Raw genomic sequence first — 25,210 nt, forward strand, 5'->3', positions numbered from 1 at the left:
CCTGAATGCCACTTTAGGCTGCCTCTATGGTGGGCTGGAGATGAAAAGGGGACAATGTTATGAGAAGATGTTTCTTAACATTGGTTAGGAAAGCATCAGTGTGCATAGTTAGTAGGCTGTAAGGAGGAACCATGAGAAAACATTTTAAAAAAATAGGCAAATGAGATAATCTACTACCCACTTACTGTATTGACAAAGACCTTCAGATGAAAGAAATGACTTAAGAGTAAGTTGTAAATAATGTTGTACAGGTTTATAAATCATCAGCATTTAGCACACTAATATGTAAACATATGAACAGCACACATTTAAATATTAATTTAGATTTGGTGCTCTTTTATTGGTGATTTCATTTGGAGTCCTTCACAGAAGAAAGATTTATAGGTGTATCAAGTTGGTTTCTCAGATCAAAAACAATGTTAGTAATGCAGTTATAGTCTTCTTCACTGATTTAATTAAAGTGCTAGTGGCTAAAAAATTGGGCAATGAAGATATCACAATGTTCTAAGACTGAGCAACCAATGATCTTGAGATAAATCTGAGCTGATGAAATATTACATCATGTTGTACTCTGGAACAGGATAGGTTACTTTATTTGACCTGTACCTGTGCTGTACTGATATGGTAGCTCACTGAACTAATCTAATGGAATCAATTGGTTACCATGACTACACAAGTGAACTCTATTTGATGGTTATTCTGTTATTTACAACAGCATATGTAAATAATTCTTACATGCATTTTAGTTTTTAATATATATAAAGTGACTAAGCCGCTATGGGATGTGCAAATATTATGGTTCTACAAGAAAGCAATACCAACATCCCTTGCTGATTGCTCCATGTAGATCACTCTAAGGTGGATTGTTGCACAACAACACCCCATAATATTTTCCAAGGAGAACAGAATTACCTCTCTGAGGAAATATGCTGTGTGGTTTTTTTTACTGTTGCTCAAAGGGGAAGGGGGGCAGATGTCCTCTAAATCTAATCACACTGGAAACCAAGTCCTGCCTCTCTACAATGGTAAATCAGAAATGGATAGTGGGTGTATCTACTCTGAACATCATGATGCCTTGCAACATGCAGTTGTTTTTATCTTAATCATCTTACCTGATGTTCAGCTCTGGAACAGGATCAGTATTATATTTGACCTGTACCTGGATTTAAGGACAGCTAGTTTCTCCATTCTCTCTCATTCTTCCAGGTACGTTTCAGCTATGTGGCTCTTTCTGCCTGTCCTGGTGGCTGTCCTTTTCCTCCTTTGCCGTTGGTACCTGGAAAGACAAATGGTGGAGAACCTGACGGAAAAATATGTCTTCATCACTGGCTGTGATTCTGGCTTTGGGAACCAGCTGGCCAGGCAGCTGGATGCTCAGGGTCTGCGGGTGTTGGCCTCTTGTCTCACTCCAGAAGCAGCAGAACAGCTGGAAAAGGTCACATCGGACCGGTTAAAAACCACTCTGCTGGATGTCACCAATGCTGAGAACGTTGCAGCAGCAACTGAGTGGGTGAAAACCTGCGTGGGGAACAAAGGTAATGGACTCTGTTTATTATCCTAGGTCAGCGGTTCTCAACCTATGGGTCGCGACCCCATTTGGGGTCGATCGACCATTTTACGGGGGTCGCCAAACAATGCGATCCGCCATTTTCCCCCCTCAGGGGGCGGCGCCGCGCATGCGTGCCACGCATGGGGGGCGTGCTGCGCATGTGCACCGCGCTGCGCATGCGCGGCACGCGGCGCATGCGCGGCACGTTTGTGTGACGGGGGTCGCCGTCACACAAACGTTGAGAAACGCTGTCCTAGGTGGTATTTTTATCCAGAAGCTGTGCAAAAAAAAAAGGGGGCTTCTTTCAAGCTATCAGGTTTTACCTCTCTAGGAGACATAGTACATTTTCTCATTATGCATTATTGATTTCATTAATTAGTCAAGTGCACATTTAAACCAAACTCTTGATTCATTAATTATGTACTTATTTAGTTTGTTTCTTAAGTTGATTTTATACATAGAGGCAGTGGTGGGATTCAAATACGTGAACAACCAGTTCTCTGTGTGGATGCCACTTCCGGAAGTCCATTCTGGGCCCGGGCAACAAAAAATTAGCTACTGGTTCTGCCGAAGTGGTGCGAACTGGCTGAATCCCACCACTGCATAGAGGGTTTTTTCCCTTGTAATTTGGTCAATAAGAAGAGACATAGAAATAAGAACTCTCTTATGAAAGAAATGTCTTTGCATTTCTGTGCGTTCAGCACACAGAGACAAAACAAAAAAGACTTGAGGGAGTCAAATTCTTTCCAATGCGTCTCAAATATTTACAGGATATAGAATGTGGTACTTAAGAGCTTAGGACTTAAGACAAGATGTACAGAATCCATAGACAACAGAATTTGTTAAACTCATATTCAGAATTAGCTCAGCAATATTCTTGAAGGGAATACTGGATAATATAGTTTAAATAGATAATATAGATGACTGATAATGAGCAAGTTCAGTTTCCAACTAATCCCGCAAGGGGAATAGAGGTGGTGACAGGAGCTGGAAGTTGCCAGGGAAGGCAATAGACAACTGTGCTAAAGAAATTTTCCAGAATTGGGCAGTTGTATTGGCATGTCCATAGTAATAACAATCATCCCTACAGACCCTTGTACATCAAAACCATATACTCAAGGAGGATCTAAATCACCACAATGCTTTGCATAAATGGTCATAAAATTGCAGCTGCATGAGACTTGTCCTGTCTTCATCTTCTCAGGGGGCATAAAAATAATAGGAACAATAAAAAAGTATAGCTGCATGAGATATCAGCAGAATCAGTGGAAAATCTGAAGGGCACCCATTTGTGAAAATGCATTACCAGGCAGATGCAGAAATCATGCATCCCATCTTTCTTGCTGCCCAGCTAAAATGATCTTGGAAGTCAGTGCCCAGGAGCCAACACAGAATGGACATGCCCTTAGCGTCATGGAAGTAAAGGAGCTAGGGGACAGGTTGAATCTCTTTTGTGCCCCTATGCAATGATTTACGCTAAAAGATTGTATGATCCATACAATAATTTAAAATGAAAAGGTCCAATACATATTAATTAAATTACATGTGATTTGATCATGATATTAGAGGAAATAAAACATAAAAGGAAAAGAACAGGAACAGCAGGTTCTAAAGTGGATCAAACTTGTATCTCCTATTTGTAATTTATCTTATGAAATATAGATTTAAGGATTTAAGTTAAGAATGACTCAGCAAGATAGCAATAGCACGGCACTTATATGCCATGTCACAGTGCTTTATAGCCCTCTCTAAGCGGTTTACAGAGTCAGCATATTGCCCCCAACAATCTGGGTCCTCATTTCATCGACCTTCGAAAGATGGAAAGTTGAGTCAACCTTGAGCAAGTAACCATCATAACCCTGGCAGTCAGTAGAATTAGCCTGCAACACTGCATTCTAACCATTGCATCACGCTGGCAGAGCAGAGCAGCACCTGAAGGCAGAACAAGAAGCAATGGATGGAAAGTGATCAAGGAGAAAACCAACCAATAAGGAGAAATTTCTTGAAAGTTAGAACAATTAATCAGTGGAATGGCGTGCCTTCAGAAGTTGTGGTTGCACCATCACTGGAGGTTTCTAAGAAGCAATTTGACAACAGTTTGTCTGAAATGGTATAGGGTCTCCCACTTGATCAGGGGGCTGGACTAGAAGACCTCTAGGGTCACTTCTAACTCTGTTATTCTGTTAAGCAAATGACATGAAAACAAGGAACAGATATTTTAAAGCTAAATGGCCACAATATGGGACTGGAAGTCGAAAAGTGCTAACTAAAAAAGAAATAAAGGGTTCCATTAAATCTTTAGAGCAGTTTGATTTGACACATTTGCAAATGAAGCATTCCATGGAATTTAAAGTGTGCATGATCTAACAGCTGTATTAAAAACACAGCTATGAGGCGAAGGGATTATTGTGCCCACTTTAGGAGAAATCAGATTTTGACCCAGAGGGCTATTCCTTCTCATTGAACTGATTGATGGCAAATGTTCAGTACTGAACTTAGTAATTAGGATCTGTGGATTCTCTTACACCTTTTCATTCATTATTCAGGAACAGGGAAGAGAAAAGCAGAGCCAATGACTATCAACTCTAAAGCAGTGATCTGAAGTGAATAGGGAAGGCATTACAGAAATGAAAGGGGAGGGGCTATTTTATGCATATTTCTCTTTTTCTTCTTAAAGAGTCTAAATACTGTATAAGATATCTGCTGCCTAAAGAAATACAGAACCTTTGGGAAAATGGATATGTAATGAAAAGAAAAGCTGATGCTGGGGAGGGGGAAGTAATATAACTTTTTCCCATAATTCATTGAAACTTTTGATGAGAACAGTTCTAAATATATTATTATCAGTGTTGGGTAAGTTTCAGAATAAAACTAATAAACTGTCAGCAAATTATCACAGGCTCTCTGTTTTTAATGTAATCCTTAAAATATATTTTATTCTTACCTTTGTGGAAATGGATACGTAATGAAAAAAAATATCTAAAGCTGATCTTGGCTGGGGGGGGGGTATTATTTTTCTTCCATAATTCTTTTAAGCCTCTGTTGAGAACAGGTCCTAAATATTTGACATTACTAGTTAACTTTTACAGATTACATATACATTACTATCAGTGTTCAGTAGGTTTCAGAGTAAAATAAATATACTATCAGCAAATTATCACAGGATCTTAGTTTTTAATATAATCCTTAAATATATTTGACTAATTTTTAATTAAAACATATTAAATTGCCATAGCCAACAATTCAGATGGCCAATTAACTGCCTCTATAATATATCATATTTATGTCTTTAATAAAGTTTTGTGCCTATAACCAATTTTAATATGCAGTATACAGTATTACAGTATACTGCACTGTATCTTTAAATCCAATCATCTAGATTTCCAAAGCAAGTTCACTATGCTTTTTCTTTTCTCCCTGTCCAAAATCAGGACATATAATTATCAGATGAAAATTAATACCATGGAAACAGAAAGTTTACCAAAATTACGTCTATTTTTAGTTAGCAAATTGAATTCAGCATGAACTACAACCCTATGTATTCTTGTGGCCCTGAGGTCAAACAACAGGGGGGCAAGAGCCTTGGGCTGAGTTCCTGTTTCCTTATGGCAGGGGTAGGCTACCTTGGCTCTTTTATGACTAGTGGACTTCAACTCCCAGAATTCCTGAGCCAGCATGGCTCAACTTGGAAACCTCTCCCTTTCCCCTCAGCATGGCTGCCTCAGGAATTCTGGGAGTTGAAGTCCACGGGTCATAAAAGAGCCAAGGTTGCCTACCCCTGCCTTAGGGTAAAGCAACAGTTGAATCGTTTCAGGTATTGTTCTGACAAACCAGCTGTTTGAAGGTAGAAAATGCTGCCAGAGTAGAAAATTCCTAGGGGAGCTTAAGGTCTTCCTTCATATTTCATGGGGCCCCAATTATTTATTGATTAGATTTTTATCCTGCCTTTATTACTTTATGATGAAGCATGATGGCTCAGTAGTTAAAGAAAGCTGACAGGCCACGTATGAGACCAAAGTGCCATGCGACAGGGTGAGCTCCCATCCTTGCCCCAGCTCCTACCCACCTAGCAGTTCGAAAGCATGAGAATATGAGTAGATAAATAGGTACCACTTTGATGGGAAGGTAACAGCGTTCTCTGTGCCTCGGCATATAGTCATGCTGGCTACATGATCATGGAAGTAGATTTGGACAATGCTGGCTCCCTCAGCTAAGAAACAGATGAACACTGCCCCCTAGAGTTGAATATAACTGGACAGGGGAAACCTTTACTTTTACCTTTATTATTTTATAAGCAACTCAAAGCAGCAAACACAATACAGCTACTGTAGTTGTCAACTTTACAACAATTGATCTAATAAATGTTCGATGTTACAACGGGACTGAAAAAAGTGACTTATGACCATTTTTCACACTTACAACTCTTGGTAACGAGATCAAAATTCAAACTCTTGGCACAGGACTTATATTTAGGACAGTTGCAGTCCCATGTTCACATGATCACCTTTTGTAACCTTCTGACAAGCCAAGTCAAGGAGAAAGCCAATAGTAGAAGTCTAGAACAATTGAGCATGGTTACCTGGCCATGCCCGCTTCATTGCAGGGCCCCCACCACAGCGACCCATCATGGGCATTTATCATTGGTTGACCCCCTGCTGGCATTTTTCCCCCACCACTAGTGGGGAACTAAACTTTGCCACTAGTCCCCCATCCCTTCCTCCTGGGCAATTGATTCACAGAGGGACAATTTTTTCCCAGCCAATTGGCTGTACAGGGCAAATAGCCACCTGTCCTGGCAGACAATCAGCTACCGGGAGAAGCTGAAAGTGCATAGGGCCATGGTTTGCCTGATGAATTTCCCTCCTGCCAGTGAGCACCTGTGCAGAATGTAGCTGGCTAGCTGGGAAAACCAATACAGAATATTACTGCTGATTGGGAAATGTTTTCTCTCTCTGCTGCACCATTCATTGCTCCCAAGAGAAGATACTGCAGAAATTTGACTGGTCCTTGCCTGGTCAAGTAGTTAAAGGGAAGCATAGTTAAATGGGCTAGTGTTGCAGGGGTCTGTGGTGGAATGGGCATGGCTAGGCAGCCGTGTTCAATCATCCCATTGTCAATTGGACTTATTCAATGATGACAATGAAGGTGCTTACAGGGAAGAGGTAGAGGGTTTGGTGAACTGGTGTAATAAGAAGAGCTTAGTTCTAAATGTAGGGAAAACAAAGAGATCATTGTTGTTTTTAGAAAAGGCATACACCTTTGTGGGGGTAGTTAGTACTCTTAAGTTTCTAGTGTGCAGAAAATGGGTAGGATAGCTTGGTTGCTTTCTGTGTCATATGAGAAGAGAACATTTTCCTTCTCCTGTCCTTAGATTGTATTACTGTTGTATATTGTATTACTGTTTGGTTTGCACAGGAAGGCTATGCAGAGAGTGGTGAGAATGGCAGAAAAGATTATTGGAAGTTCACTTCCTTGTATATATGTATGTAGGTATGAATAAAAGAATAAAACACGATCACCAGGAGGGTTGAAGTAAGAATACTTTACTAAAAATATACTATACTTATACTAAAAAGTTGCCAAGCTTTCGCTGGGGGAACTCCCCAGCATCGTCAGGGCTAAAAGGCCATTGCAATAAAGGTGGTTTAAGTAGGTTCAAGTAACGGCTCCTAGACCGTGTTACTGGCCCTAATTGGCCAGCTGATAACCAAGATGTGTCTATAACGTTATGTTCATGTAAGTATGTATGTACAGTATTATACACATACATACATTCTTTTGGGCATCAGAATTTCATTTTAATATGTGCCAGTATATACAAAGAAAAAGTGGTAATAAAGGTTATCTTATTTTATTTTATCTTATTCACACGTTACTAATTTAATAACTGCAGTGATTCACTTAACAATTGTGGCAAGAAATATGGTAAAATGGGGCAAAGCTCACTTAACAAATGTCTCACTTAGCAACAGAAGTTTTCAGCTCAATTGTTGTCATAGGTCAAAGACTACCTATACTTCTTCCTCCTCCTATTTTCCCCTCAACAACAACCCTGTGAGTGGGTTAGGGAATTTTATTTTTGGGAGTTATGAGTGACAAAAAAGCAGAACTGAAGGAACTGGGATTCCAGATAAGATTATTCCAAGACAGAATCATGAAGATCCTGCTGAATCCCATTTTTTCCCCTCACAGGACTTTGGGGGTTAGTAAACAACGCAGGCATTAATTATCCGGTTGCTCCCAATGAGTGGCTGAAGAAGGAAGATTTTGCCAAGGTGCTGGAAGTCAACTTACTTGGGCTAATTGATGTGACGCTTCACATGCTACCCCTGGTGAGGAGAGCCAGAGGGAGAGTGGTCAACTTGTCTAGTGTGGTGGGAAGACTGGCACACCCCGGAGGTGGATATTGCCTCTCCAAGTTTGCTGTGGAAGCCTTCTCAGACACTCTGAGGTAAAATGTAAACCTAGTAGCTTTTTTTCTTTCAGGATCCAATCTGGGTTGTCACCAGGACCAGAGGTTTTGTCTTCTGAGCTTTTGGACTTGTGCTGGAGCCCATCCTCAGGGAACTTCTCTCTGTTCTGTGTGTGGTATTTATATGCCCCCATAGGCATCCCTCCCCAGGAGCAACATCAAGCTGGCCACTCCCACCCTGGCCACGTCCATCGTCTGCCATGACCACTGTAGCCATGCCCACCCAGCGGGCCACACCCACCCAGCAGGCCATGCCCACCCGGCACCCGGCAATACATAAGTGGGTTTTGGGTTGCAGTTTGGGCACTCGGTCTCTAAAAGGTTCACTACCACTGCCCTACACCAATTTCAGACAAGTGGCTGTCCAGTCTCTTCTTAAAAACCTCCAGTGATGAAGCACCCTCAACTTCTGAAGTCAAATTGTTCCACTGGTTAATTGTTCTCACTGTTAGGAAGTTTCTCCTTAATTCCAGGTTGCTTATCTTCTTGATTAGTTTCCATCCATTGTTTCTTGTCCTGCCCTCTGGTGCTTTGGAAAATAAGTTGACCCCGTCTTCTTTGTGACAGTCCTTCAAATACTGGAATACTATTATCATGTCACTCCAGTTCTTCTTTTCTCCAGACTAACCATACCCAGTTCCTGCAACCATTCTTCATATGTTTTAGTCTACAGCCTTTAATCATGTTAGTTGCTTTTCTCTGCACTTTTTCCACTCTTATCATCATTTTTGTAATGTAATGACCAAAATTGGATGCAGTATTCCATGTGTAGTCTTACTAATGTTTTATAAAGTGGTACTAATACCTCACGTAATTTTGATTCTATGCTTCTTATACAACCAAAGATTGTATTAGCTTTTTTGGCTGCTGCCACACACTGCTGGCTCATATTTAAGTGATCATCCACTAGGACTCCAAGGTCCCTCTCTGTTACTATGTCAACACTACAATGATCTTGGCTGAAGCCATTTTTTCTTTGTTTTTAGTTGCCACAGTACTGAGAGGAGTGCTGGCGGGGTGCTGGCCTCAGGCAGTTTTACTTCTTCCATGATGAAATCTTCCCCGAGTCTTCGTCAGCCTATTCCCTTAGTTTAGGAACAGCGACTGGGTTCGGGACCCCTAGATGGGGTCTTCAAAGAACTTTGAGGCATTGTTTATCTTAAAGAATCTTTAATTGAGCAACATAGCTTTGGCACATACATAGGCGAAGCCAAAATCTGAATTCTCCTTCCCTAAACACATAGTATTGAAGCATAATTCGCTCCTCCATTTAACAGTCATTAATCACATTCTCCATTAGTTTGAAGTACAAACTTTCCTTCCTGTTCCATAACCCACCATTTCTTATCTTCTCTTATTACAAACAACCTTGAAGAATACTCTACTGAGATATTGTTATGGCTACTTATCCCCATGCACATTCTTTCCCCTCCCCTCCAGCACCATCTAATTCTAACTCTAAAAGTAATACACAAGTTAAATAGAAAATGTCTGCATCTTCGTATATTGTCAAAGCAACAACATCCAATGTTAGCAGCATTGACAGTTAGACTAAACAATAATTTGTCCCGTGGGAACCAAGGTCATAGCTGCCTGATTTTTGGTGGGCTGAGCCTTCTGTTAGAAAGCCCACCAAAATATTCTATTGGGGAACATGGATAATTACATAGTGTTGGGGTGAGAAGTTCAACTTTGTAACATTGTAACGCTTGAGAGAGAACTCCAGACTTGGTTTCACTTTTGACTGTGCTGATACTTTGTAGCCAATAATCATATTCTTTAAGAAAACCTCTTGCTTTGGAGTTCTGCTTTTACTGGTCTCATCTATCAGAACCATGTCATTAAACCAAGTCTCCTTAAAATTTTAAAACTTGGGGTCCTGAGCCCCGATCGCCTACCTAACGCTTTTAGGAGGATGAAAAAGACACAGGGAAGAGATCGAGATGGAGAAGAAGGAGGAGTCAGCCACTGGTTTCGGTGCAACATCAGCTGATGGAATGCAGGCTACAGCCCAGGTGGAGAGTGTAGTACTTGCAGCTGGAGTGAGACCAAAAGCCCAGGCAATCCCATCGGAGAGGCTGATGCAGCAAGAAGCAGTACTGACACTCGGAGGAATTGACAATTGGATGCTGCCCTGCAGCGGAGAAACACCTTTAAAGTTGCTGAGGTTGAATTCCCATTGATCTCATCCCACTGCTCTCATTCACCAGTGCTGAGGAAGATGAAGCGGCCAGCTGGGTGGGATGAATCAGGGGAGTGGAAGTACCTGACTGCCATCCACAGCCACTCCGTCGAGCGGCTGAGGGAGAAGTTTGACTGACTGAAGATGGGAGAAGTGGAGCTGATTGCCCGCCAGGTGATTTCCAATGGACAAGGTGACAGGCACTCCCCAACCCTTCCACCTCCTCAGCGAAGCCCCAGTCCCATAGTGATGGTTCATGCTGCCTCCCCATTGCCTAGACCAACCTTAACATTAAGCCCAAACTGAGATCGACACCCTGCCAGCCCAGGTTCCCAGCCAAGAGGTTACCAGGGATAGGCCTTTCTGTGACCTCAGCATCAGCGGCCAGGTATACAGCAATTTATTGGGGGCAATGGCCTGTGGACTCATCCCCTATGAAACCTGCATTTGATGGGGACCCCAAGAAACTGTCTTTCTTCCTGAATCAGGTGTGGGCTCACCTGAATTTTTAAGCAAATGCTTATCCGGACAGGGCCGGAATGGTTGATGCCATAGCAGCGAACCTGGAAGGGGAAGCTGCTGAATGGGTGACTCGCCTACATGATGAGCGGGCACCAGAACTGTGAGACATAAATCTATTTATGGGTGAACTGAAAGCCAGATCTGAAGATGAATCTCAAGCCCTGCAAGCTGAAAAGGACATCCATAATTTGAAGCAGACGGACCGGCCAGTGAAAGAATATGTAAGAGAATTCTAAAAGGTGGCCCGATGAATCAAGCAGTGGCCTGAACAATCACTGATTCACCACTTCAAGGCAGGCTTAGAGCGTGAATTATTCCATGCGTGCAACTACAGGGGGACCAGCTCCATGAATGGTACCGCCTAGCTATAACCTTAGACATCAAGCTGGATCATTACTAGAGACCCACAGCATAAGAGTCCAGACCAAAACAAGCCCAAGAAAGACGTCAGGTGTCCCAACACCCCACACCTGCCACAGCCTCTGGCTTTTCTAGAGTACCTACTGGACCTCCAATCAAGTGTTTCAGATGTGGGTAGCTTGGACACCGAGCAGCTGATTGTCCAGTCCTATTTCCTTCAACTAAAAACATGCCTACTGCCTCCACAAAACCTAAGAGGAAACCTCGTGCAGTGCAAGAGAAGTCAAATTGGGTTAGCCAGGAGCAAGCTGTGTAAATTACTTCTCCTTCCCAGGGGAAACATGAGACCTCGGCAGAGCGCTTGCCTACACCTGCCCCTTATGACAGTGATGACGAGGGAGAAGATGACCCAATGGTGAGTCAGCCTGTCCCACCTTTTGCCATCTCTGCGAAGCTCTTAGTCCCTAAGAGAGGAGTCCAGATGGTCTTGCATGTTTTAATTGACTCAGGCTACACCAGATGCCTAATCAACCTCCCCACGGTACTTAAGCTAAGCATTCATGCCGAATTATTGCCCATAGCTATGAGGTTTGAACAAGCAGATGGATCTCCTATAGGAGGGGCTCCTGCCATTCACCTAACTGAACCAGTACATCTGGAGATGGGGGAGCATTGGGAACTCATCCATTTGGTAGTGGTCCCAAAAATGACTGAGGTTGTAATTTTGGGATTAGCCTGGCTTGATAAATGGTGCCCTATGATCTGGTGGGAAAATAGAGTGAGGACTTTAAGATTGGCAATGGGACCCTTGCCTCCTACTCCGGCCAGCAGTATGTGAGGAGTTACAACAAATGAGGACCAGGGGCAGTCCCTTGAGACTCTGAAATCCATCGTAGACTCCCTGCCTGGGACACAGCTCATCCCAAGCAAATATCGAGACTTAGCTGATGCATTCAGCGAGAAAGAATGTGACATCCTCTCCCCCCACCAAACAATTGACTGCACCATTGAAATTTTGCCGGAGCCAAACTTCCCAAAATGTACTCCCAAGAGTTGAAAGAGCTGAGAGAGTACATTGATAAAAGTTTAGCCAGGGGATTCATTCAGCCAGCTAAATCCCGTATAGCTGCCCCTGTGCTCTTCAAAGAGAAGAAGGATGGGTCACTGAGGCTGTGCATGGATTTTAAAGGGTTAAACGCTGTCAGCATGGAGAATATGTATCCCCTCCCTTTAATGAAAGACATGTTAGCCCATTTAGCAAAAGGAAAGGTTTTTTTTTTACCAAATTAGACCTACGAGAGGCATACTATCAAGTGAGGATTAAAGAAGGAGATGAGTGGAAGACGGCTTTTAACAGCCCCCTGGGGAGTTTTCAGTTCAAAGTTATGCCTTTTGGTCTTCAAGGGGCCCCTGCTGTATTCATTCAATTGATCAATCAAGTGCTGCATAATCACCTGTACAAAGGGGTTCTAGTCTACCTTGATGACATCCTCATTTACACAGAGACCATGGCAGAGCATATTAAATTAGTATGTGAAGTACTAAAAAAAACTGCTGAACGCCAAGCTTTACGCAAAACTCTCAAAATGTGAATTCCATTGAATGCATTTAGACTACCTAGGATACAGACTTTCCAGTGAAGGGGTGGAGATGGATCCAGCCAAGGTTAAAGCCATAATAGAATGGCAACCTCCACAGACCTATAAACAGCTTCAAAGTTTTTTGTGATTCACAAATTTCTACCGGCAATTCATCCCCTCTTTTGCTGAGATAGCTTTCCAATTACTGAGCTATTAAAGACTGGGAAAAAAATGGGTGGGAGAGGGGGGAGCCATGACCTTGTCAACCCCTGCCATGGTCCATAGAATGCCAAGCTGCATTTGAGAACTGAAAAACACTGTTTGCAGCTGAACCTGTTCTCAAACACCCCAACCCGGATGAACAATTCATCATCCGAGCCGATGCTAGTGACATAGCTGTGATGGCAGTCCTTCTGCAAAGAAACCAAAGGGAAGACTTACAACCCTGTGCCTACACCTCCAGGAAATTAACAGACACTAACCGAAGGTGGGTTGTTTGGGTGAAGGAAGCTTTTGTAGTAAGGTGGGCCCTGCTGACTTGGTGTCATTTCCTCAGGGGGGGCAAGGTGTCTTCTGAAGTATGGACTGATCATAATAATTTAGAGGCATTAAAAACCTCTTGTAAGTTATCTCCCAGACAAGTTTGTTGGGCACAGTATTTTAACTGTTTCAATTTTACTTTAAAATATTTTCCAGGGGGGAAACTTTTTTTGGCTGATGACTTGTCCAGAATGCCCCAGTATAAAAGTCGCCATGAGGAGAGTGTGAACTCCATCATTCCACTACCACAGTCAATCTCTCAGATAACCCCTGGAGGCCAGGTGCAGGTGAAACCATCTGAACCAGATAGCCCACTGAGGAAAAAACTTGAGGAGTTAAAAACTGATTCCTGGTTCCAGGAAAATGAAACGATACTAACTTATCAAGATGGGCTAGCCTGGAAGGGATCAAAACTATATTTGCCAGGAATATTTAGAGTTCAAGCACTTTAGCGCAGCCACGATATCAAACAGGCTGGCCACTTTGGGTTTCTAAAGACTTTACATCTGGTCAGAAGGCAATTTTGGTATAAAAAAAGGATGTTGAAAGTTATGTGAAGAGCTGTGCAACTTGTGTATCCATGAAAAAAATGCCCTGGTAAGCCTCCTGGATTATTGCAGCAAGTAGCAGACCCCTCCCAACCCTGGGAGGAGATTGCCATGGATTTATTGTGGAATTACCAGGAAGTAGGGGAAATATGGTAATATGGACTGTCATTGATCTTTTTTCAAAGCAAGCTCACTTCATAGCCTGTTCCGGTCTCCCCTCTGCAAAGAAGCTAGCCAAACTTTTCCTTAAGCACATATACCATCTTCACAGAGAACCAAAACAGATTATTTCAGATAGTGGAGTTCAATTTACTGCAAAATTTTGGAGGGACTTCCTTAAGCTGATTGGATCCACACAAGGACTATTGTCAGCTTTTTTTTTTTTTATTGAGAATTTTTAACATTTTACAAAATAAATCCCCTCCCCAAACCCGCCCACCCACCCATACCCTCCCCCAACTCCCCAAACCTCCCTAACCCTCCCCTGAACCTCCCAGAGTTGATTACAGGCTTATCCAAAATGTTTCAAAAGAAAAAAAAAAAAAAGAACTTAAAACACATATAAAACTTAAGACACCTATAAATCCTAAACAATCCTAAGTACCTTAAATTAAATGAATTATTTCTAGAAAATAATAATAAACACATTATAATATACTCTAAAAATCTTCTAATCTTACTTATAATATTATCCATCCTTCTACATAAGTTTCTTCCAAGACACAATTTTAAGCACTGCTTTCTTTAAACATCTATAACTACCATATAAAGTCTAGCATAAATCATAAGCAAATCTAAATACATTTAGTTAAACAAGTTATAGTCCCTCCAAAACACAAATTTAAACAATCAGAACTTGAAACATTAGAACAAACAAATTATAGTCAATCAAAAACACAAATCTAAACATTACTTAAAACTTTAAACATTAAAAACCCCACCCAAACACTAAACACATTGTAACATACTCCAATCCTTCTAATATCATAAATATTTTTATCATTTTCATAAGCTCCCCCAAAACACAAATTTATACATTACTTAAAACTTAAAAAAAGAGAAAAAAAAAAACAAAACACCTTTATACTCATTTAAATCTTATCAGATTCCATCCAAAGTAGACAGTTTATAGCAAATTCCACCCAAAAACACTATAGCAAATTCCATCCACCATAAACACAATAGATATTCAAATCTTCATCAATAACAAGTTGCAACCACAAAAAACCCAGTCCTTATCAATCTCAATTGTCCATTTTCATTCTCCATTCATTATCATACTGATACTATTATTGTCAGCCTCGATTATCCATTTTCGTTATAAAGCTTAAAACAAATGCTTTAGGATCTGTCCTCAAAAGCTGCTCCAAATTTTCTGAGTCTCCCAACGACTCAGAAGCCAGTACATGTGGGGATTCCTTAAGCTCCTTATTCTGTTGGTCTTTTTCTTTACAATTATATGTTGCACAGATTTTCCTCTGCCCCTTCCTCTCAACTTGTTGACGCCCCTCAGGCTGAAATTTCCCCTTTTTCATCTCAGATGACCCTTCCATCCTTGAAAGTTGCTCCAAAGGATTTATAGGTCTTGCTTCTCCCGCAGATTCAGCAATCACTAGGTGTGAAATTTCATTACTCTTCTTCAGTTGCTGCTTTTCTTTACAGTTTTGTGCTACACAAGTTGTCTCCTGCTCCTCAATCTGAACATGTTGAGATCTCTTAAACAGGGGTTGCCCAATTTTAGAGTCTTCAAACTGTAATTCTACATCCATTTCTTCCAAAGTCTTGAACTTAATAGATGGAGATGAACATGCCCCCAATACTGAAGTATAAAAATCTTTTGCTTGAGAAACAGTATTAAGTCTGTAACATATTCCCAGGTAATTCACCACCATTCCAATCGGAACATCCCATCTAAACGAAATTCGTCTCATTTTAAGTTCATTTGCTAAAAAGGCAAACTCCTTTCTTCTTCTTAAAATTTTAGATGGGATCTCCTTTAAAATTATAACATCTTGTGAAGCAATTTGAAATCTCTTCTTATAAAAAGCTTGTATAATTTCATTGCGTAAAGATTTCTTCCCAAAGTAAATTACCACATCTCTTGGCAAATTCTTTTGTACTGCCACCGCAGAATTAACTCTAAATAGTTTTTCAATTTCACTAAGTATTCCTTCTTTTTCTTTATTCAAAATTACAGCAAAGTCTTTTGCAACCATCTCTTTCAAATCTTCCTGCAAGGACTCTTCCAAGCCCCTAATTCTTAAGGCGTATTCCATTTGACCATATTGAAGCATAAGAATCTCGTTTTCCATTTCTTTTTCCATACTTTCAATTTTCCCCTCCATTAATTCCACTTTTTCAGCTACTTCTTCCACATGGGAATTCAACTTTTCAAGAACAGAAGCAACTCCTTTTAGAGCCAAAACTATGTCTTGCCTCAAAATCTTATTATTTTCTTCCAAAATCTTTTTCATTTCTGCCCTAATTTGAATTGTAAAATTTCCCATCATTTGTTGCATATCCTTCACAGTTGTTGGCTGGGCCACAGAAGATTTAGGAACTGTGAAATTCACTGGACGCTTTGGAGCCATCTTAAAAAAAAAAAAACTTTACTCCTTCTTAAAAATTACAAAAATTCCTTCAAAAGAAAATCATAACTCCCTCAAAGGAAAATCTTTAAAATAATGAGAAAAATAAGGACTATTGTCAGCTTTTCATCCAAATACAAATGGAGCGGCTAAGAAAGTGAACTCAATGGTGGAACAATACATTAGATGCTATGTTGCTTACCAACAGACCTGGGCTGACCTCCCTTTTGCTGAAGTAGCTTATAATAACACCGTGCATAGCAGCACTGGACTTACTTCTTTTAAAATAGCTACTGGTCGAGAATTCATTCTTATGCCTAAGTACCCGCAGGAGCCTCCTATCTCTCAAACCCTAGATCAGTGGGTGACCTCCTGGAAAACTGTTTGGGACAATGTAAAACAAGCTTTATTGAAAACCTCAAAAATTTACAAAGAGTAGGCAGACAAGAAATGGGCTCCTCAGAAGCCATTTCATATTGGGGAGAAAGTCTATCACTCTACAAAGTATTTAAGACTCAAATTGCCAAGTAAAAAATTAGGACCAAAATTCCTTGGTTCCTTCCCCATAGTTTGAATTATAAACTCTGTTAAGGTAGAATTAAAACTCCCTCGTCTCTTGGGAAAGGTCCACCCTGTTTTACGCTGCAGTTTACTAAAACCTGTCAGGGAATCCTCCTTAAGACCTGTTCCCAAAAAAGCACCTGGTCCCCTTTTGGTAGAGGGAGAGACCCATTATGAAATAAAACGAATTCTTGATTCTAGGTCGTGCAAAGGAAAATTACAGTATTTAGTACAGTGGAAGGGATACCCATTATCAGAAGCTACTTGGGTAAAAAGTACTGACATCAAGGCAGATAGGCTAATATGTAGATAAACACCCTCATAAGCCTCGGGAAGATTCCTAACTCTAACTTTTCTTCATCTGCAGGATTTGTTCTCTCTCTAGGAGATCCAACTGTCAACACTGCCATGATCTTAACTGAAGCCATTTTTTCTTTGTTTTCAGTTGCCACAGTACTGGGAGGGGGGATGAGTGGTTTTAAGATTAAACTAAACAATAATTCATCCCGTGGGAACCAAGGTCATAGCTGCCTGACTTTTGGCAGAATGAGCCTTCCATTAGAAAGCCTGCCAAAGTGTTCTATTGGGGAACATGGATAATTACATAGTGCTGGGGTGGGAAGTTCAACTTTGTAACATTGTAATGCTTGGGAGGGAACTCCAGACTTGGTTTCACTTTTGATTGTGCTGATACTTTGTAGCCAATAAACATGTTCTTTAAGGAAACCTCTGGCCTTGGAGTACTGCTTTTACTAGTCTCATCTATCGGAACCATGACATACTGTTTTTGAGCCAGGTTTCACCTAATCTGTACTTGTATCTTTGGTTTTTCCTGCCTGAGTGTAAAACCTTGCTTTTCTCCACATTAACTTTCATTTTGTTGGATAGGGCCCTTTGTTTAAGTCTATCAAGATCTTTTTGGATCCTGAGCTTTTCTTCAGGTACTCCTGCCAGCTTAGTGTCATCTGCAAATTTGATGAGTTCTCCTTCTGTTCTAAATCATTTATGAAGATATTAAAGAGTACTGAGACTAAAATGGAACCTTATGGTACTCCACTGCTTACTTCCCTGCATGTAGATTTAGTACCATTAAGAACTACTTGTTGAGTACATTTGTCAGCCAGTTACAAATCCATCTGGTGGTGATGCTGTCTATCCCAAATTTTTCTAGCTTAGCAATAAATAGGTTGCCTTACTAAAATCTAGATATATTATTAAATCTAGGTACATTATTTTCAGTCTCTGATTTACCACCAGCTTATCAAGTACTTAAGAGTTGAGGGCTTGACAGTACAAGCAAACAACAGCCAACGATTTAATAGCAAGCCATCAACATCCCAATCAATATATAAAAATGATATACAACAAGCACCATACAAATACCACACACAGAACACCCCAAAGCATACACTCTACTAAACAGAAGTTCCCTGAGGATGGGCTCCAGCATGAATTCCAAAGCTCAGAAGTCAAAAACTCTAGTTCCGGTCATTGACCAAGATTGGATCCTGCAACATTATCCTGGGACACATATATTTGCCTTCATTCGTGAGCTATTTTTCTTGTTTAGCAGCAAATGTTGTTTAGCATTAAATGTGAAGTAGCGGGGCACTTAGTCCTTCTGGTCTACAATGAGTGGGCACATGTTTGAGATAGAAATTTGGCCTGCAAGTTGCAGTCCTGAAGCTCTCAAAATGTTCAAGCAATTGTATATGCACAGGTAAGAAGATTTATGGTAGATAATAGGACATTGAACACACAAGAACAATAATGTGAAGCAAGTTGGGACAAGACAGATACTGGCCTTCATGCCTATAGGAGGACTAGAACTCAGAATCTCTCCATTTTTAGCCTGTTACTTTAACATTATACCAAATGAACATGTAATGGCTAAAATGTATATAATTTTCTTGAAATTTGAAATGGAAGAACAGATTGAAAGAATATATGATAAAATGGGCTAGGAACTTTGCACATAATTGATGCAACAGTGGGAAGGACTGAAATTCACATTAGGTTTATCATTTAATAGAAATTTTTATACTTTCATTATATGACTTAATGTTAGCATATGACTCCAGAAAATATGTCTAAAGGTCCTTCAAATCTATGTTGGAAATGTGGACAAAACCAAGAGTCATTTTATCATGCCTGGTGGACTTGGAAAAAAAACCAGAAAATTTTTGTTTTAAAAACACAAAGATACAAAGAATTTTAAATATCAATATTTGATTGAAACCAGAACTGGATAGAAAATTAGAAAAGAGTTGTGGAACATTGTTTTTTATGTGATAACTGCTGCAAATTTTTACATGCACAAAAACACAAAGATTCTGAAATACCCACAATGCAGCTCAATGAAGAGTATATATTGCTTCAACCTCTTATTTCTTCCACCACAATAACCATGTGAATTGGGTTGTCTTAGAGGAAGTAAGCAAACCCAGCAAACCCAGTCACCCAAGGAGTGTTTGTATCTAGAATAGAGTAAAAGCTCAGTTCCTAGTCCAAGACCTTAATCCCTCCACCCCTCTGACTCTCTTTATGCAAAGGTAATCCTTTTATTCCAATACAGGCGAGAGCTTTCTCCTTTCGGAATCAGAGTCAGCATCATTGAGCCTGGAGGCTTTGCCACAAATATGCTCAATAACCCGGAACAGCACTTACAGGGTGTGTTCAGCCGAATGCCTCCACACGTCAAAGAATATTATGGACAGCCATACCTGGATGCTTGTGAGTAAAAGGGGAACCCTAGAAAGACTTTTGTCTGCATATGAGTTATCTAGAAACAGCAGGGGCAGGAATCATAAAGGTAACCAAAGCCAACAGAGACATTTGGCTACTTGAAGTAAATCAGTAACAGTTGCCCTTCATGTCCTTATTTGGAGTGAAGATGCTAACTAGTCAAGTTATTTTCCCACATCAGATAGAAAACCCCATGTTTCTCCATCTTGGGGTATTACAAATAAAATAACACAATAAATAACCACTGAATGGCTTGTCAACAACAACACTTTCAAAATGCTTAATTCATTCTGCTTGAAGTGACTATCTCAGTTCACCTCATGACAGGCCCTGGCTTTGAGTGGAGAGTCCCTACCAATACACCCTGGGGTGTATGAGGTGTTCAGGGAGGGGTAGTACCTCTGGTGTAGGGCATGTCGTGCCTTTTAGGGCAGCTCATACACCTGACATTCAGCTCTCACCTGTGGCTCCTAGTAGCTATAACATGCACAGCGGCCGTACCCCGGGCAACAGCTTCGACAGGCTGGCCAAACCAGGTTGAGAATAGCCGTTGTGTCTTCAACACTCGGTGAGCAAAGGATTTGTCTATCCCAAGCATGTGAAGACAGACTCTGGTGGAGTGAGCAGATGAGATCTATTAAAATAGAACCAAACAATGAAGGCAGTTTCTGCAAGCGACGTGGTATGCTGAGAGCACGGCAAGACACGAAAGATGCCCTGGTCAACCACTGCACCCAGCCCATCTCCAATTGTCTCGACTTTTGTCCTGCCATTGGAATAAGATGGAATCTGGGAAGAGAGAGTGAGGCTGACTATGCGCACCTCTCCCTCACTTAAATCCAATCCATGTGCAAGTCTTGACATCTTGACTTTCCCTACCAATCCCAAAGCCATTCCACTTTTGAAGCATCACATTTTCAATTAGCTCTTTGGGCTGAGAACTGAAGAGAACCTTTTATATTGCTCTTCATTGTTCACATGCAACAAGGGTACTTGACACCTTATCTCCCACTATACCTTTCTTCCAGAATAGAGAGTTGGAATACTCATATTTTTTATATAAAATATAGCATAGAAACTTCTATAGAAAGATAATCCATTGACTGATTTTTTGCTTCATATTTCTTAGATCACAAATATATCTGCTGTATCGGGAAGATTAGCAGCAAGAACTTCTGCTTGGTCACCAATTGCATAGAACATGCTTTGACGTCTTGCTATCCTCGTACCCGTTACTCTGCCGGCTGGGATGCAAAATTCTTCTTCCTGCCTATCTCTTATTTGCCAACTGTAATAACAGATTACATATTGAGGATTTTTCTTCCAAAGCCAGCACAAGCAATCTAGATTCCATTACAGAAAATATATTACAGTCGTTCAAATGAGCAAACAAACTGATTTCAGTTGTAGTAAAAACTGGTAAGGTCATTTCACCAATGCAAGAATAATCCATATTTTCAGCCCCATTGTTTAAGAACTAAAAAGTCTTCAAACTTTCTAGTAAAGGAAAGATTTGCAAAAAAATGTTTCTTTGTTTATTCTACTTAAAACATAGGAATATCTAATATGCTTTCATTTGGATTTCTGGACGGAGTGCAGGAGTTGGAATAGATGGCCTAAATGGCCCATTGATTCTAGGAAGGTAGGTACATTTGCAATAATATTCCAGACTGTTACATCATCAACAAGGCCAGGAACCTCCTGAGAAAACAAGTCCATTTGTCCAGAAGCCAAGTGGGGTGTAGTAAGATAGCCTTAGCAAGGAAGAAAGCATGGGCCAGGCAGAGGCTGCAGGACAGCAGTTCAATGGCTAAATGAGTCTGCCAAACCATTTGGGCTAGAGTCAGTTTTACAGTTCTGAATGACTTTGGCAACATTTTCTTCCCCCTGAGGGCCACACAGTATTGACTTTTTAATACTTATATAGGGATTGTACTTCCGTTTGGCCAACCTATTTTCTTGGATCTCTTCAACCTCCATGGCCTGCCATGGGAACGGTGAATCCAGAAATTTTGTAAAATCTCCTAACTGTATTCGCAACGGAAGAAAGATCAAAGAAGAACTTTATGTAGGCTTTTTCTCTAATTTGGCCCTTTGGACGGACATCCAAAAGGCTTATGGCCTCTGGGCCAAAACTCCAAAAGTTTGTCCAATTATAAATTTAAAACCCCGATCTTGGAAAATCAAAGTTTAGGAAGAGGAAGAATTTCCTCCACCTTACCATCACCCTCTTTCTCCTCGTAAGACAGATGGAAAAATACTATAGGAAAATAATTTTAAATAGCAGACATTATGTGTTACAAGCTTTAGACAAAGACTAGGAAGTGGCTGGGTGTGATGACCTGTGTGAAACCCTGTTAGCAAACATATTACAAGAAATGCCAACTGAAAGTCACAGATGGTGTAAGATAATACCCGTGTAAGGCAATGTGGTAAGATAGCCTATTCTATGAACTTCTCCTTTTCCTTATGTGCACGCTAGATATAAACTTCTCCCTTTTACTGTGTTAAAAGTAGATAAGAGTCACCCCTTGGCAAAGTGGTGTTGACAACCTGTATAAAAAGCAATGCCCTGGGAGTAGCCCGGGGTTCAGAATTTGTCATTCTAATGCTCTGAACCTTTGCACAAATAAACCTGTTTTCTCCAACCCTTCGTGGTCTTATCATCTGAATTAATAAGAAGATTTCTACTACAATTATCTGGCGAGCCAGGCAGGAGATAAGGAGTCTTGGGGCTCTCTGGAGGGCCCACCCCAGTGCCAGGGGTCTGTAGTGTTAGGGGGAACATTGCAGGCACCATCGGACCTTTTACTCTGAGGGGCTTCCCTGTGGCGCAGAGCTCCTGCAGTGGTGGTTGGCATCTCCAAGAACCACAGGTGTAGGGAAAGGAGACCAGGCAACTTTCCAGCTGGCCAGAGGACGGGAGATTCACCTGCAGGCAAGTATTGGATGGGGACAAATCCCTCCCTGTAAGCAGGGACGGAGGAGAGGACTGATCACCCTCTCTTTGAAATAAGGTGGGAGGCCTGTTGTGAGTGCTTGATGTGAAAGGCTACTATGGTTCCCAAAGGTGACTGTGAGTGTCCAGCACCCTGGGCCAGTAGAGAATAAGTGGCGTTTGCAGTTCCCATTGGAGACCATGATCTTCTGGCTCCCTGGGTCGAGCGTGCACAAGTGTAACCCCCCCAGTGTCATTCCGAGTGGAAGGACCCCTTACCTTCCTCTCATCCCTTTTTCCTTGGTTGTCTTGTCTGGTGACCTGGGAGGGTCATGTGGGTTGGTGAAAGTGTGCCCCTTACTCCGTTGGGGTATATGTTAAGGCATTTTAGTTCTGCCTATGGGACCCAGGATTATGGTATTAAGTGGAGCAGGCACTTAATGTAGGCTTTAATGTAGGCTGGCCTGACACGGGGACATTAGACCCCTCTATTGCTTTAAAAGTACATCAGCTAGTGTTCCACCCCACGTTAGAACACTCAGACCAAGCCCCCTATATCGATGTCTGGCTAGGCTTGCTGCAAAGACCTCCACCGTGGATTCAGAAATGCAAAATAGAACAGTGTAGACTTTTAGTATCACGTACCTTACTACCCCAAAAGGCTAAGAGGGCCATCCAAGTTATCCCAAGTTGCCCAGAAGAGCTTCTGCATCCACCACCATATGTACCCCCGCAAGGACTAAGGGGAACTCCATCCTCATCATCCTCAGGGTCCATGTGGCATTTGGACCAGATGTCCCCTATGCTAAAATTTTCTAAAGATAGGGTGAGCCGGGGCCCAGCCATAACTCAACAAGATGTCCAGGATCAATGGACCCAAGCTGGACCTTCGCCAAAAGGAGTTGAAGGGAGCCCTGGGGATGAGGCAGAAGAGGAGCAGGCAAGGCCACAAACAGAGGACAGGGAATTAGAGGAGCCGATAGCCGAATGAGCAAGGGCAAAGACCGAGCAAGCGTCTCTGAACGCCCCCCTTAGACAGGTTGATCAATTGGTTGTCAGTAAGGACAATCCAGCAGACACAGCTACAGCTCCTCTATTCCAACATGTGCCTTTTATTATATCAGACCTTCTTAATTGGAAATTCCATTATGGCCCCTTTAGTGAGAAACCACACAAAGTGACAGATTTGGTGAAGACCATTGTGGACACCCACAACCTACCTGGATGGATATGCAGCAGCTCATGGGGACTTTGTTTAATCCTGAGGAAAGGGAAAAGATTAGGATCGCCATGACAAAGATAGTGAAGCCCTCCCAACCAGTGACTCGTACTCTTGAAGAGCACGTTGACCACGAATTCCCTTCCAAAGACCCCTCATGGAATCCCTATTATGACCTCCAGGATCTGCAGGCTTATCAACAGTTAGTGGTGAAGGCAGTTCATGCAGCAGGGAAACCGTCTGTTAATATGTCCAAACCATCCTTGGTGGTGCAAGAAGCCACCGAGAGCCTGGAAGCATTTTATGCTCAGCTGCTTGAAGCCTACCAAATGTATACTCCTATTGATCCAACAGAGCCCGTCAATGCTTGAATGCTTGCTATGGCCTTTATCTCACAAAGTGTCCCTGATATCTGTAGAAATTTGCAAAGATTGGAGGGAGCCCTGGGAAAGTCTATGAGTGAACTGATGGAAGTGGCCCGAAAGACTTTTGTTAATAGGGAAAAGGAGGAGGAGAGGAAGAAGGATCAGAAAATGCAGAGAAAGGCTGAATTGCTGGCTATGATGGGGGTGCCAAAAGGAAGGGGAGGTGGCAGAAGTAGGGGATATGGAATGACTTTAGGACAAAATCAGTGTGCCATATGTAAAAAGGAAGGGCACTGGAAGGGTGAATGTCCAGAAAGGGATAAGGATGAAGCATAAGGAGGGGAAAGAGACAGGTTTGCAAGAATCTACAGAGGTGGCCAGGGAGAAGCCAGGGAGGGAGAGGAAGAAGAGAAGGATTTTCAAGAACTCCCCTCATAGGTCTGGCAGAAGTGGAGGAATGGGACTGAGACTGACTGGGTTCAGCCCGCCTCCCGGAAGCTGTGGTCAGTCTAACAGTAGGAGGCAAACCTGTTCCCTTCCTTGTGGATAATGGAGCCACCCAATCAGTCCTAACTCAACCCCTGAGTCAAGCTTCCCCCCACTCTATCAATATACAAGGAGCAACAGGAAGAATATTGCAGCGACCATTTTTGGATCCCTTAAGTTGCACTATGGGAGGAAGAACCATAACTCATCAGTTTGTATATATGCCAGACTGTCTCATCCCTTTATTGGGAAGGAATCTGCTATGTAAACTAAGAGCGCAGATCTCCTTTGAAAAAGATGGCGCCATGGCAATGAAATATGGAAAAGTAATGATGGAAGTACCCCGTGAAGAGGAATGGAGAATGGTGATGCTGGCATGAACGGTAGGGCAGAATGCCAGATGGGAGGAATTTGTCATACCATACCTGTGGGCAGAAGACAACCCCCTTGGTTTTGCCTGGCATCATCCCCCAATCATAGTAGAAGAAATTTCATCAAAATTGCCAATTAGAATCAGGCAATGCACATATTCTAGACCCGTGGCACAAGCTATCC

The 25,210-nt window shown here is 41.7% G+C and overlaps 1 protein-coding gene across 1 annotated transcript; it reads left to right on the forward strand.

Annotated features, from left to right (window-relative positions):
* Positions 1 to 973: 973 nt before the first annotated feature.
* On the forward strand, positions 974 to 22,296 carry LOC120302966 (retinol dehydrogenase 7-like). The gene is made up of 4 exons (XM_039332004.1): positions 974 to 1,535; positions 7,742 to 8,000; positions 19,478 to 19,635; positions 20,777 to 22,296. Exons 1-4 carry the CDS (start codon positions 974 to 976, stop codon positions 20,992 to 20,994), a joined length of 1,197 nt encoding a protein of 398 aa, XP_039187938.1. The 3' UTR covers positions 20,995 to 22,296.
* Positions 22,297 to 25,210: the final 2,914 nt, after the last annotated feature.

Source organism: Crotalus tigris, unplaced genomic scaffold, assembly GCF_016545835.1.
Source record: "Crotalus tigris isolate CLP2741 ecotype Arizona unplaced genomic scaffold, ASM1654583v1 scf7180000024441.2113493, whole genome shotgun sequence".
Lineage (NCBI taxonomy): Eukaryota > Metazoa > Chordata > Lepidosauria > Squamata > Viperidae > Crotalus > Crotalus tigris.